Source organism: Lepus europaeus, chromosome X (assembly GCF_033115175.1).
Source record: "Lepus europaeus isolate LE1 chromosome X, mLepTim1.pri, whole genome shotgun sequence".
Taxonomy (NCBI): domain Eukaryota; kingdom Metazoa; phylum Chordata; class Mammalia; order Lagomorpha; family Leporidae; genus Lepus; species Lepus europaeus.
In genome coordinates, this window is record NC_084850.1 from 42158588 (window position 1) to 42171995 (window position 13408).

The 13408-nt window shown below is 42.9% G+C and overlaps 2 protein-coding genes across 4 annotated transcripts in view; one reads left to right on the forward strand and one right to left on the reverse strand.

The window, feature by feature from the left end:
* Positions 1-638: 638 nt before the first annotated feature.
* Positions 639-5922, reverse strand: TSPAN6 (tetraspanin 6). The gene is made up of 8 exons (XM_062184102.1): positions 5707-5922; positions 4594-4782; positions 4244-4318; positions 3293-3391; positions 2785-2919; positions 2384-2467; positions 2183-2290; positions 639-1413 (listed from the first exon to the last, which is right to left on the reverse strand). The coding sequence occupies exons 1-7, from the start codon at positions 5791-5793 to the stop codon at positions 2222-2224; spliced, it is 738 nt and encodes a 245-aa protein (XP_062040086.1). The 5' UTR covers positions 5794-5922; the 3' UTR covers positions 639-1413; positions 2183-2221.
* Positions 5923-11794: 5872 nt separating this feature from the next.
* SRPX2 (sushi repeat containing protein X-linked 2) overlaps positions 11795-13408 on the forward strand; it is a 28448-nt gene continuing 26834 nt past the window's right edge. For 2 of the 3 annotated variants that reach the window (XM_062183685.1, XM_062183686.1), the window contains exons 1-2: positions 11797-12145; positions 12759-12842. The gene's annotated coding sequence lies outside the window, so the exon portion shown is untranslated. Of the gene's footprint in view, positions 12146-12758; positions 12843-13408 lie in introns of all 3 variants that reach the window. The other variant, XM_062183687.1, reaches the window with a different exon arrangement.

Sequence of the window (13408 nt, forward strand, 5' to 3'; positions counted from 1 at the left end):
GTATATCATTTTCCTGCAGTAACTCCATTTTAAAACATGCACCCAAAATCTGTTATTCTTACTCAACTAGTTTTTATCCATTTTAACTGCAGTTGACTCCCCCTTATCATCAATTCACAGGCTGTGTGGCAAAGATGATTATGTCCTATTGATAGAAGTATAGAGAGACCCAAAACCAAAGAAATAATTCTACCATTTAAATCTCAGTAATTATTAACTTCTGTGTTATCCCCAAAATACAGGCTACACCCCTCCCTATAGGTGGTTTTAATGCAAACTGTACAATCAAGTCCTATTTTTAGGCTGAGGCTAAACATAAGCTTTTTTTATATGGAATGCAATCCTTTCATGGGAACAGCTTTTTATACAGGGACATTATTATTATTATTATTATTATTTTAATTACTCAAGGCCTCAGCTTTATGTTTCCTATCTTAAAACCATATTCCAATTGCCAAGGTGCTATGGAAAATTCAAGTAACAAAATTAGAAAAAAATAAAATTATTAAAAGCAAAAAAAAAAAAAACCATACTCCAAGTAGAAAAGAGGCTTAGCTTTCTCAGTGGCGAACCAACCCAATTTATTTTCTAAAGGTTAATTTAAGCACAACTCTTTTAGAGAAAAACAATATTTATTGTGTGAAAGACATATATTTATTCACCAAAGACACAAACCGAAACTAAGACTATTAATATAAGGAAATACCAGTGAAAGCTAATGAAGATAAGTTCCATTAAATTCCTAAGGAAAGTACAATAATTCCGACACAGTTGAAGTAATAATTAGAACCTTTCAACAATAAGGAAAATATAAACTGTATAAATGCCTTAATTCAGAGGCAAAGAAATGTTAAATTGTGTGCTGAAACCTGATGCATCACCGAACACTGGTGGTGCCTTGTAGTCTTGGGTCTTTAGACCAGTACCACCACCTGGCAACTCTGACAATGGGTGCCATGTGATTCTCTGCCCATCTGGAGAACAGAGGCTAGTAAAGCACGTTAACTTCTTGGTGCAAATGACACAATCAAATCAGATAACCTTGGCTGGGAAGGGGTCATAGTTCAGAGAGGTCAACTGTCTATCACATTATATCAATAGCAAATTCAGAGGGGTCAAGTTCCATCTACATCAAAACAGCAAACTCACAGTGCCTTTCAAAGGCCCCACACTGAGAAAAATACGAGGAACACAATATTTCATTTACATTTTACTAGCTCTTCCAGTGTTTCGGAGGGATAGAGGGTTTCAATGATCTAATAAGAATGGGACTGTAAGGTGGACTTAGAACATATTGAGCAACTATCTTGATTGACTCGGTCAATTGATGTAGCCTTTCAATCTACTGGTAAGTAGTGTCTTCAGCGTTCCATCCAGGCATTCTTATATTTCACAGGGGGGAACCTAAGTGTCCTAAAACATAAAAAAGAAAAAAATTAATTTGCTTGTCACCCCAATTCCAAGAACTTTGAAGTACCCTCTCAACTCTGCCCTTGACCAGTAACTGGCACTTCCCTAGTGCTTTGTCTACTTTGCATTTACCACAGTCCTCATCAGTGAGTGACAGTGTTGCTTTCTTGCTAAAAAGATATTTCTGGAGGATTGTTGTTAGAGCCATAAACTCATCTGGCCTACTTTTGAAGGAAACTTGTGTTTCAATAACTTCAGCATTTGAATGTAAAGTCTGTTGGTGGCTGAATTCAACCCTAGGGCACCCCTCTCATTTCAACTGAGTCACTGACTAGGAACACCTGGGAAGTCTTCTTTAGCAGGAATAGACCCACAACAATGAGGGCCCAAGTGGTCGGGTTCCCGTCACCCATGTGGAACAGCTGGATTGAGTTCCCGGTTCCAGGCTTTGGCTTCAGCCAGGAGCCACCTGCAGGCATTAAGGGAGTGAACCAGCAGATGTTTGCTCTCTGTGTCTTCTCTGCCTCTCAAATGAAAAAATTTTAAAAATGTAAACCTGGAGGGGCTTTTCTGTTGCTTACATGGAGAAAGCATGCACAGACAAGCTGTGGCTTAAGTTACTGCTTTCTGGCCATCCACTGTGTAGAGAGACCTGCCCTGCCCATGAAGGGCTTATGAGCACTAAGGTCTGAATACGTTCCAGGACAAGACCTTCTTGGCACAATCAGGCCAGGCATCACACTAACTCAGCTGAGGATTAAAATGCACGCACCTTGAAGTTGGAGAGGAGTAAGCCTCGCAGATAGGCTGGTTACACTATCTCATACTGGTTATTCGTGATGGCACGAGAGAGGCAGTAGGCTAGGAAGATTCCTACCAGCTGGAAATAAAAAACACGAACAAAATTTAAAAATCGTCTCGCTCGCAACTACAAGAGGGGTAAGAGATTTCCTAAGGAACAACAGGGGCTTACCTGGAAGCAAGCAACTCCAAATGAAATTCCTGCGACGACTCCCATTTCTGACTCAATAATGGTCATTACCTTTATGAAACAACCCTAATTGGGAGCATTAAAAAAAGCATTAAGTACAACACAAGCAATCTGTGCTTTTCTTCATATAATAAATACTTGGAGCTTCAGCTACCATTAAACTTTGATAGTCATTTTATTGAAATCCATTCTCTTTCACATGCTCTCAATAGGACAAATTGTTATTCCCATCTTTTGGATTATGCATTTACAAGTGTTACTTGCTAGTCATGGGAACCTAAGTCCTGCTTTAATACACACCGTGTGCATTTTTTGTGAGTAAATCATAGAGTCAACTCTGTCCTCAAACACTGTCAAATAAAAAGTTCTAAAAGTCTCCTTACTTCATTGTTTACTTTATTTGCATCTCTCTGTGGAGAACAGTCTTCAGTTTTACAGCAACTCTTTGGAAATCCTTTATCTGAGTAGTAATTCGTATCTTCCCAATCCCTATAGTTGGTGACACCACAACAATGCAACTGAAAAATCCAAGAGAAGCATTTATAGTTCATATTACCACTTTGCAGTCAAATATTTACCCCAACATCGCCTTCTATTGCTCAAAACAATACGTATTTACTCAGTAATCTCTCTCCTCAATTGATTCAAGAGACTAGCCCTTGGTTCTAGCATCAAATGTTGACAGCTTTGGACTGGCCTGCCTTCCCTACTGCAGTTGCTATGAACAGTACTTGCCCTATGACCTAAATGGGGAGGGAAGAGAACAGGTGCACATGTGACGAGAATTAGAAGAGAATGTGGGTAATATCACTTAGGGTCCAACATACTAAGTGGACAACATACACTTGCCAGGCTCTATTCCTTCCTGTGAGGCAAAAGGGAACAACTTACCGTATTTTGGATCCTATCTACTGCCTCACTTCTATAATCTCCTGTAGAGTTGTACTGCTTCAATGCTTTCTCATAATTGTTCTTAAAGCTGTTCTTAATCTACAGAAAGGAAACACAAGACCAATAACTACATATTCTTTTCTTGGTCAAATAAGAACTTTTTGCATCTAACCAATGGTTGTGATAGTGACAACATATACAGTAACTAACTTCTGTGGTCCAATTCTGTACTCTAAGAGATACAGTTTAGAGAGGACTACTCAGCAAAACGCCGCTGGGGGAACATGTATTTATCTAAGTGACAACCATATACTGCTCTATTCCATGCCACTCCCCCCCATCTTTCTCCTCTTCATACAAATCTGATGTCTATGGAATTTTGAAGCTATAAAACCTTACTTTAGGAAACCTGCACTGGCACTTTGTGAAACATTCTCATTGAGGCGCTGACACTCACTGAATCATTTCCTAACAACCGAAGGTTTACCTGATTCCGAATTCAATATTAAACTTTTGATGATTTGGATTGAGTCTAATCAGTCTCTTAAAAATGTATGGCCTAAGTAGAAAAGATTATCAATTTTGTGTTACCAAGTTTGTGCTTTAAAATGTTTCCAATTAGTAAGGTTATAAATTGTACTAGTGCCATTTTAATAGGTACTTATATACAGAAAAATAAGTAGAAATATATGTAATTATAGGTACCTTTTATTTTCTTCTGGTACTTGTCAGCCTAAAATTTTCTAAATTTTCTTTTATATTATAAGTGGGCCAGGCTTTTTACAAGAAAGCCATTGTTGTCAGCTATAGGTTTAAACAAAAGGAAGTCTCAAATACAGCTGTAATTTTTAAACTATTATAACTTGTCTAATTCTGCCAACTTAAATTAATCCATCTTAACCTCTTAGTAAATCAATTTTATCATATTAAGGTTCCTTGATTCAGGCTTACCTCATGTCTGAAAACAAATCCTACGATGGCAGCGACCAATTCGACCAAAAAAATGAGAGTCAGAAACATTGCATACTGTGGGATAAAAAGAAAGTCCGAGTCAGCATAAGTAAGATATAGTACTGCTGCAACAGAAGCCAAAGGCAAGCGGGACAAAACCTCTGCTCCATCAGTTCAGTATGTTTCTATTGAAAAGGGCAGGGAAAGCAATAGTAAAATGTCTATTTTAAAAGTGGAAATTGGCAGCTGAGCTGTTACTTGGAAAGTTTCATAAGGAACAGGAAACATTGTAAAGGGCCACAGCCAGTTCCAAGAAACAAAGCCTACAAAATAGGAAAACAAGGACTCACCAGTTTCAGCATCCATGCAGAAGCTCGGCAGGTAGCAAAACAACCGAAGGTGCCCAAAAGAATAATGACAGTGCCCGTGCCAATGAGCACAAAGGGGACATTGGTGGCCTTCTCATTTAAAAGTGAAAAATAATTCTCCAGGCTCACCTTGCCCCAAATGCCAACAGCAAGAAGGATAACACCAGTGATCTAGGTGGGAAATCAGAGAATACAGTTACCCAGTGTATAGCCAACATCTTGGAATCACAAACCAGCAGGCATTTAAGACACAATAGGTGCAAGAATCGATTTAGCAGTCTGGTGGCCACAGAGCAGTGGGATATGGCAAACAAGAGGGGACAGTGGAGGGGGATGGGAAGGGGATCCGTACACAAGAGGAAGCTCGGGCATTTTTATCGAAATTCTTAAAACTCATCGTGTGTGTGTGTGTGTGTGTGTGTTTGTGTGTGTGTGTGAGAGAGAGAGAGAGAGAGAGAGAGAGAGAGAGAGAGAGAGAAGTCATGGATAGCTATTTTGGCCTAGGGATCAAAACTTCCATAACTGTTTTACTCCCGCCTTTCCTGGAAGTGGGGGAGGGAAGCATTTCTTTGCGTTCCAGAAACGTCTTCCATTACCCCCCACCCCCACCCCTCGCAATTTAGGGATGAACACAGGATACAAAGGGATAGGACACAAAGGCAAACCTAAGGCTAGATTGGCGGGAGTGGAGCCACATTATACTTACCTGCGAAACACTCCCCTCTTACGAAGCAGAGAAAAGAAAGACACTATTTGCAAGCGAGCCCTCAAAGGGGCCTCGCAAACCTTGCCTCTCCAACGGTTCTGAGACACCTCTCGGGTTTTAAGTCCCTTCCTCGCCTCCCGCCTCGAACTCCAACGCCTAGCACATCAGGGGCCGCGTTTAACCTGACGGCTGCTTTCGTCCCGCACCCGAGGCCCCGAGCCCGCGCGGTGCCCAAGCTCAGAGCTGGGGTCCCTGCAGCGCCGGCTGCTCAAATCCCACCCCACCCCCGACCTGAGCTCTCTCGTTCAGAGTCACACACACCCCCCCCCCCCAGCTCCCCGCCGAAACCCGGGATTGTCCCTGCCTTCCCGGGCAGCGCCGTCTCTCACCCAGAAGATGAACGTGTAGATCAGAAGGACGCTCTTGAAACAAGTAATGACGGGTTTAGTCTGCAGCCTCCGAGACGGGGACGCCATGACTTGCCCGGGACCCTGCACCACCGCACCGGACGATCGGAGCAGAGCGGAGCGAGACGCGGAGTTGCCGAGTCTCGCCGGAACCTGCCGAACACTTACGAGCGTCTACAAGTGAGAAGAGCCGGAAACACTGTACAGTTTTCTAAAGGGTAAAGTCCCAGAGGCTGTCCGGAAAGTGGCGACCACTTCCGAGCGCCCCCTGCCGAAGGTTACTGAAAACTATATACAAAGGTTCTAGTGTCGGAAATTTCATAGGTCTTCAAGTGGAGCTTTTCTTCATGCTTTTGTCTTCCAGAGAATCTTTCCCGCCCCCCTCCCTCCCCCGCCCTTATAACTTCATCATATTGTTGCTATCACCAGCAGCGCCAGCAGCGCTCTGATTTTCGGCCTCCTTGGCCCCTGGCACCCTAGAAGGAAGGGAAAGAATGAAAAAGAGGTTAGAAGTGACCAAAGAACCTGTTGTGACATGGGGGACTACCCACAAGAACTAGAGTTCCAAAGAGAAACAAACAAACAAAAAAGCACATCGCCAAGCAATACGCAGTCACGAGGGTTTAGATCAAAACTGAAATGACAAGTGAAATTTACCCAGGTGGTGGAATTAGGCTGATTTCTTTCCCCTTCAATTGAGGGGCATCATGGCGGAGACAAGCGTAACATCACAAAGGGGCCACTTACTGTATTGTCATTGCAAAAAATCCCAATTTGGGGGAGGAGAGGCAACCAAACTTTTCTGCTTGAAGCCCTGCTTTAAACGTATACCACAGAACCAGAAAACAGGAAAGTTCCATTGACTTGGTCATACAGAGCTTTCTTGTGCTTCAAATATTGACCTAGGACCAGTTCCTATAACATCCTGCTAGACGTCTGGGGTCCAAAGCAACAACTATTGGAGGATGAATTATTGCACTGCTAGGCTTTACACCAAACTTCTCTCCTAAAATTGGAAAGTCCTAACACACAAACACGTGAAGAGAACGCGTAAATGATACGTCTATAGACATGATATAAGCCTATGAACACTCTGAGGCAAAGGCAACAGGAAATAGAGCAGACATTCAACTTGCAAAGCAGCACATATGCCAGAGCCACAGGAGATGAGGTGTGAGATGGCTCTGAACATGTGCAAAGCTTCCTCCCTACAGTAAACGACCCTATCTGAGGGATCCTTGTACTAAAACAAGTATCGAGTAACTCCTTGTCATCCAACTAGAAGTTTCCCCCTGAAGCTTAGGTTTGTACCAGCCATATCAAAGAAGGGATTTTCATTATGCCCCGACAGCGAAGAAATGTTTCTGTGGCTGAAGAAAAACCAAAATAGTTACAGCAAAAGTCCCATCTTATTTCCAAGAATGTGTTGACTTTCCTCCTCTCTCTTCCTCTGCCACTCACAACACTGCTTTGTTTGAACAACAGTCAGTGCCAAATAAAACCAAAGGCTGACATGGAAATGAATGCTCCTATGGCCACAACACATTGCACCACTGCCACCTATCCTGCTATAACCACTCCCATCCTGACCCCTACCCCCCACCCCTCCACACACCAAACCCAGAAGTTCCATTTAATTCTAACCTAGGCCTAGGTCTGGGTCCAAACCCATACCAAAGGGGCATCTAATCCCATGTAAGGCAGTTGAAGTGCTTCCCAAGTCACAAGATAAATTCATTCTTTAGAGTATTAATAACCAGTACCCTAGTATCAACTATGTACCAGCTACTGTTGCTAAGGATTTGACACATGTTAGGTCATGGACACATCACAAAGGCCCTATTGTGAGGTAGACACTACTAGTGGCCTCATTTTACATACGAAAAAACAAGTTCAATGTGGCTAAACAGCTTGCTTAGGGCTAAGCCTGCCCTACTTTCCTTTCCCTCATCAGAAACACGGCCCACTGTGAGAGGAGACATGGCTATCGTAAAAACAGCTGTCTCAGCTCAGAATAATCTGAGCAAAGACGGCTGTTGTGCAGACATGTTGCCTTAAACAAAGGCTCTTCGCAGCCCCAAACTTCGGTTTTTTGGTTGAGTTTTACTTTTGCCTTAACTCCAATAGCCCAGTCACCTGCGAAGTAACCCTGCCTGTCCCAGAGTGGTGAGGTAGAAAAATCAGTACCTTTTCAGGTTCCATCTCTTAATTGCTCCCTCTTTCTGAGCACAAAACCACATTTCATGTTGAAAATGTAGGAAAATACTTTAAGTATCATTGCTAGTTGTTTTTTATTTAACATTTAGTAAGGATTTGTGTCCCTTCCCTGCTAACTGCCTGTAACCTTCATGATTAGGTTTAAATATCTTTCTTTGGCAGACATCAGGCAAAGGAAATGACATAAACAAGAGCCCACTGTTAAGTCAGACCTCCCCTGTGCCAACCCAACCCCTTCAACCAGCCATCAACCCTCCCTCCTCAATACCATCTGCACATATAAGGGTATACTTTAAACAGTTCATGGAAGATGGTATCAAAAGATATTTTGGTATCAAAATTTTGAAATCCATTCACTTTTTTAACAAAAAGTTAATGGAAAATGGTATAACACGAAAAAAAGAACTATGTGTGGATTTCAAGCATTTTTCATGAAATACCATTTTCCATGAACTTTATGAGGATGCCTTCGGTGACTGGATTTCAAAATTTTTGATACCAAAATAAACTTATCTTTTAATCCCATCGTCCATGAACTGTTTGAAGTATACCCTCATATTTCCTACTACTTTTCCAATATGAATTTTCTGCTCCACACCAGCCAGTATGATTATTCCCCTAAGAAGCAATGTCTGCTTCCTATATACCCTCTCCACTCTCCAACTCATTCAAAATTCCTGCCCCTACTCAACATGCAACTCAACCCCAACTCAATGAGGGCATCCCCCTCTTCCACCCCACTTCTTTCTCTAACATTGGTGCTCAGTCTAACCACACACTCACATTAACCCAGAGCCTTACTCAATTACATTACCTGCTTTGCATTTCTACTTACCTATGTTACATCCTGCCGACTAGATGTTCAGAAACTACTGAAGAGCCAGTTTGGCAGGGCCCCTGGACCCCCTTTTATACTCTCCCCAGACCCCTAGGACATAATGCTCAATTGATGAGCTCATTTGGTGCTCAGCCAATCCCTGTCAAGTTCATTGCTCTGAGGTCATAATTGATGTCTAGGGGTAACTGCATAGCAGTTATCAAATGATTGGTTTAATTAATTAAAAAACTAAATATCCAAGCTATTTCAGTATTACACTGTCATAAAACAGAAAAATGAAGTTGATCGGCTACTTAATGTCTTAAGAACTTCCTTCTCTCTTTCTTAGGAACCAGTAATGACACAATAACCATTCATTCAACTCTTATTCACACAGTAACCTTACCACTTTCGTTTTCTAATCCCTTTTCCAGTATCACTTCAATTTACCTGTGGCTAAGTACCTATTATGAAATTTAAAAGAACGTCCTTGTCTTCTTAAGATCTCATGTTTTATGTATAGCCACCAGTACCTCATAATTTAATCAGCTTATTCATATCTACAGTGTTAGTTTCCCAAATAGAGACATATTCTTATTCCTACTCTCTCTTGTGTTATCCATTATTCCTCCTCTGAAATTCTTTTCTGTGCCTATTTTTCATTTACTCACTTTCCATCTACTCCTTTTAGATTCCTCATTAATCCTTTTCTCTCTTTCTATTGCTGATCTTGTCTCCTTCAAAAAAGCTCCTAATCTTTAGTTTTGGAGCACATAGAAATGAGAAAGATTTTTGAATGGTGTTAGAAGTCACACAATTTTTCTTGGAAAGTTGTATCTAGTCTATCCTTATTGAGCTTTAATGAGATCTCAGTTAAGTCAGTTTCCCTACCAAATATTTCTGAAAATAGTTCCTTATTGACTGCCGAAGGGCTTCATATTGAAAGCTTTAACCTTGAAAATGGTATTGAACTTTTAAGAGATTCAATATGTATGGATGTTGTCAGTCTCTTTGTATGTTTTTGGCTTTTCTTCCCAACCAAACCATATGGAGGATGTTTTATTTAACTTTATACCCCTACAGTGTCTAATAGTGTTTTCCACACATAGTAGGTGCTACGTAAGTGTGGTTTTTTTAAGTTACTGTCTTCATACCACTCATCCCAGTGTGTTACAGGAACCTGTCCCTCTCCCCCAACTTGTCCCCTTACTCTTAACACCCTAGTGTCTCCCTATGTTTCCCCCTCGCTTTCTTTACCCTCTCTCTGCCTCCCTGTTGTCTCACTCCTTCCAGATGTAAGTGGCAGTGAGGCCTTACACAGGATCCCCACCCCGACATGAGTCAGGCTCTGTGTTGGGTGCTGGGGATATAAAGAAGACCAAGACAGGGTTCTTGCCCTCTGGACCCTCAGAGTCTACAAGGGTTCAGAGATAAGAACAATGACAATAAGTGGGTAAGTTCTGGAACTGAGACATGTATAGTGTGCTGTTAAAGGAGAGAAAGGCCCAGTTTCAACACAGAAAGAAAGTATGGCCATCCAGGGTAGAGTAACTTTGTGTAAAGGCACCTGGGCATCAAAGAAATAGAAAGAAGCTCAGTGTGTCCAGAATGAGGAGGTATGGGGGTGAATATTAAAACTAGGCTGAGGACATAGGTGGGGTCTGCTTGTGAAGGGTATGGGGTGTCATGGTATGGAGCTTGGAATGTATTTTAGGCCAAGAGGGAGCCAGTGAAGGGGGGCATTAGCAATTAATACAACTATGGGTGAATTCATTACTTTCTTTGCTCATTTCTCGCTCCCTCCCTGCCCCCCCCCACATGATATTTAATGTATTCACTGTTTCCATAATGCACGAGCTTGGAATAAACTTCTGTATCTGTTCTTTTGGCCCTACTTTATTAAACTTTATTTCCCATCACTCTCCTGAGCCATTTTTACCAGCCAGCCCCTCCCCCCTCTGACCTAACAGTCAGCTCTTGTTTATGTCATTTCCTTTGCCCGAGATCAGGCCAAAGGCCTCCTCTTCCCAGGTACTCCCCTCCTCTGACTTCCTCCTAGAGTCCTAAGTGTACAGCGTAGCTTTTGGTACTTTACTGCTTCATGTTGTTCCACAGATTTCTAATTGTGTTCCCCTTGTCTCCCCTACTAAACATAAACTCTCTTGGAGCTAAGCTCCAGGTGATCCAGGGTCACACATTTCCTGCTCTCCACTGAATCCACAATGCTGAGCTTACAGCAGATGACCAGTTAAGATTCCCTAGTCTGTCTCGTCCATTCCATGAAAACAGAGATTTTTGTCTATTCACTGGTGTCTCTCAAGTATCTAGAGCAATGTGTGGCACATAAACGCTGTTCAACAAATAATAGCTGAGTTATGGACTAGGATGTCGGGGATCTTGTCTGTCGTCTTTACCGCTATGTGCACCATCCTTGACACAGCAGCTGCCTGTTAAGCCATTGAACAGGTGAAGCTGAGATCATGACTTCTGCTTCGTCATGGTTTGAACACACAGTAGTTAGGTGATACCTACTCATGATTGGTGGATTAGAAATGAAGCAGACTCAGGCCTGCTACTGAGCTTGGTATTGTCATACACACAAGGTTTCTCATGACTGAGCAGGGTTACCAATTTGCTTGCACAAAACAGAGAGAAACTCTTTCTGTAACAGCTACAAACGTTCTCTTTCCCAAACCATTGTTTCAAGAGACAGAAACGTCGGGTGTGAGGGGAGGGAGGATGCCAAGAGCTGGCAATCCGTCTTGACCATTGAGGCAAAAGCACACGGTCCTCTCTGTCAACAACATAATCTTATCAGAAACTGAAGCCTAGAGAAGTCAGGTCATGGGTGCGAGGGCAACACTGAGGAAGCACAGGAGAAATCTCCAGGGAACATCAAAGTCAATTTCACTCTTTCCCTCTCCTTGGGGTTTGTGTAATCCCCTTTCATTCAATCCTGATGTCATGCTGAGTCACAAAAAGAAACACTCCTCAGTGCGACACATCTCTGGAGGCTCTTTAGCCAGCGTCTGTTAGTCATCGCTATACTCACGGGCTTAGGGCCAGTGCCATTCACACTTCTCTCTGTCCTGCAGCAGACGGACGCAGTTCCTCCAATCCCTCTACTCCCCCTTCTTTCTAAAACCCTTCTCTGAGGGAGGAAGAGCTATAGCTTTGGGGATAATATAGCTTTAAGGGAACTTTTGGCTGATGTGGACGTCCTAACATCTGGGCAGTGTTAACAGAATCCCGGAGGCCCAGACGGACCAGGAGCCGCTCGTTCTAGGAATGTTAAAGTAGAAGGGATTTTTTTTCCCGGCTGATGAGAGGAGCAGAGGAAGGAGAAAAAGGAAGAGAGAGAGAACGAACCACAAAAACATAAAAGAGGTAAGATCTGCAATTACTCCCTTCATGCTACACCGCCCTATTTTGCAGCTAGGGAGGGGATAAAGGACCCAGGACTTGGGCAACATGACTCGGGGTGGAAGGGGGAGAAGTTCTTTGATGAAACAGAGTGATATGCTGCTTGTCGTCTGGGCCGTGACCTGGCTGCAGAGGGATAGCTGACTCCAGTGAGTCAAGTTTCCAGGCTGAGATTAGGGAGGATGTGGGCAGAGCAGAGGTCACAGACTCCGAGTATTGTATCTGAAAAAGGCATACCCCTCTACCCCTGCTCCACAACAGAGGAACTGGAGTGAGGCTGGATGCGGGACAGGGCCCAGCCATTAGTTACCTAGCTCTTCATTTACCTGCATCTGTTAAGCCCCTTTCTCCTCCTTTTGTTGCCTCTTTCTGCTTTTCTCCAGCTCTTTCCTTTTAGCTCTGTCAGATTCTCTTTCTTTTCTAATATCCTTGCCACATCTTTCCACTTTCCTTGCCTCCCTCACTGGCTCTCAACTTCTCTCTCCTGCTTCCTTGCTCTCTAGATAAAATCAGGAGCCAAGTAGCAATGAATCAGAGGGAAACTTTTTTCCTTTATTTAATTTCACTTGTGCCTTAGGGACTGGCCAGAATCTGCCATCATTTTGTTCCTTCGTTTCTGGGACCGCCTCCTGCTCCGAGTGAGGTATCTCATTGATCGCAGGTAGGTGAACGGGTGCTTGCTGAAATCAGTAGCCCTTTTATGCCAATGGGCAGCAAGTTGTAATACTGTACTTTATGAAGTATTTGCCCACTGGGAACCACAAAACTCTCATGCCATTAGAGTGAGGGCAGGACAGGAAGTGAGAGGGCAATTGGAACCAGCTCACTCTCTCCTCAAGGACCTCAGTGGGGGGCTCCCTAACCTCGCTGACTTCCTGCTGGCTCAGCAGGGTAAAACTAGAAAGTTAGGCTAGACTTGAATGCCACAAGCCACCACCAAACCACTAAGCCTCAAAGCCCAAAGCTAAGAACAGAATAGAGTTTACTGCCTGGGACGCTAGAAAAAGGAAACATCCAGTCCTGTCCAAAATGAAGTTGGTAATAATAATGTCCAATAATTAGTGATAGCTAGGTAGATTGCTTCCTTATGTGCCAGGCAATGATCTATTCTGTAAGCGATATACTTTTATTATCCCCATTTTATAGATGAAGAAACGGAGGCCCAAAGAAGTTATGGAATTTACCCAAGGTCTGGTTGCTAATGGATGACAAAATTGGATTCACATC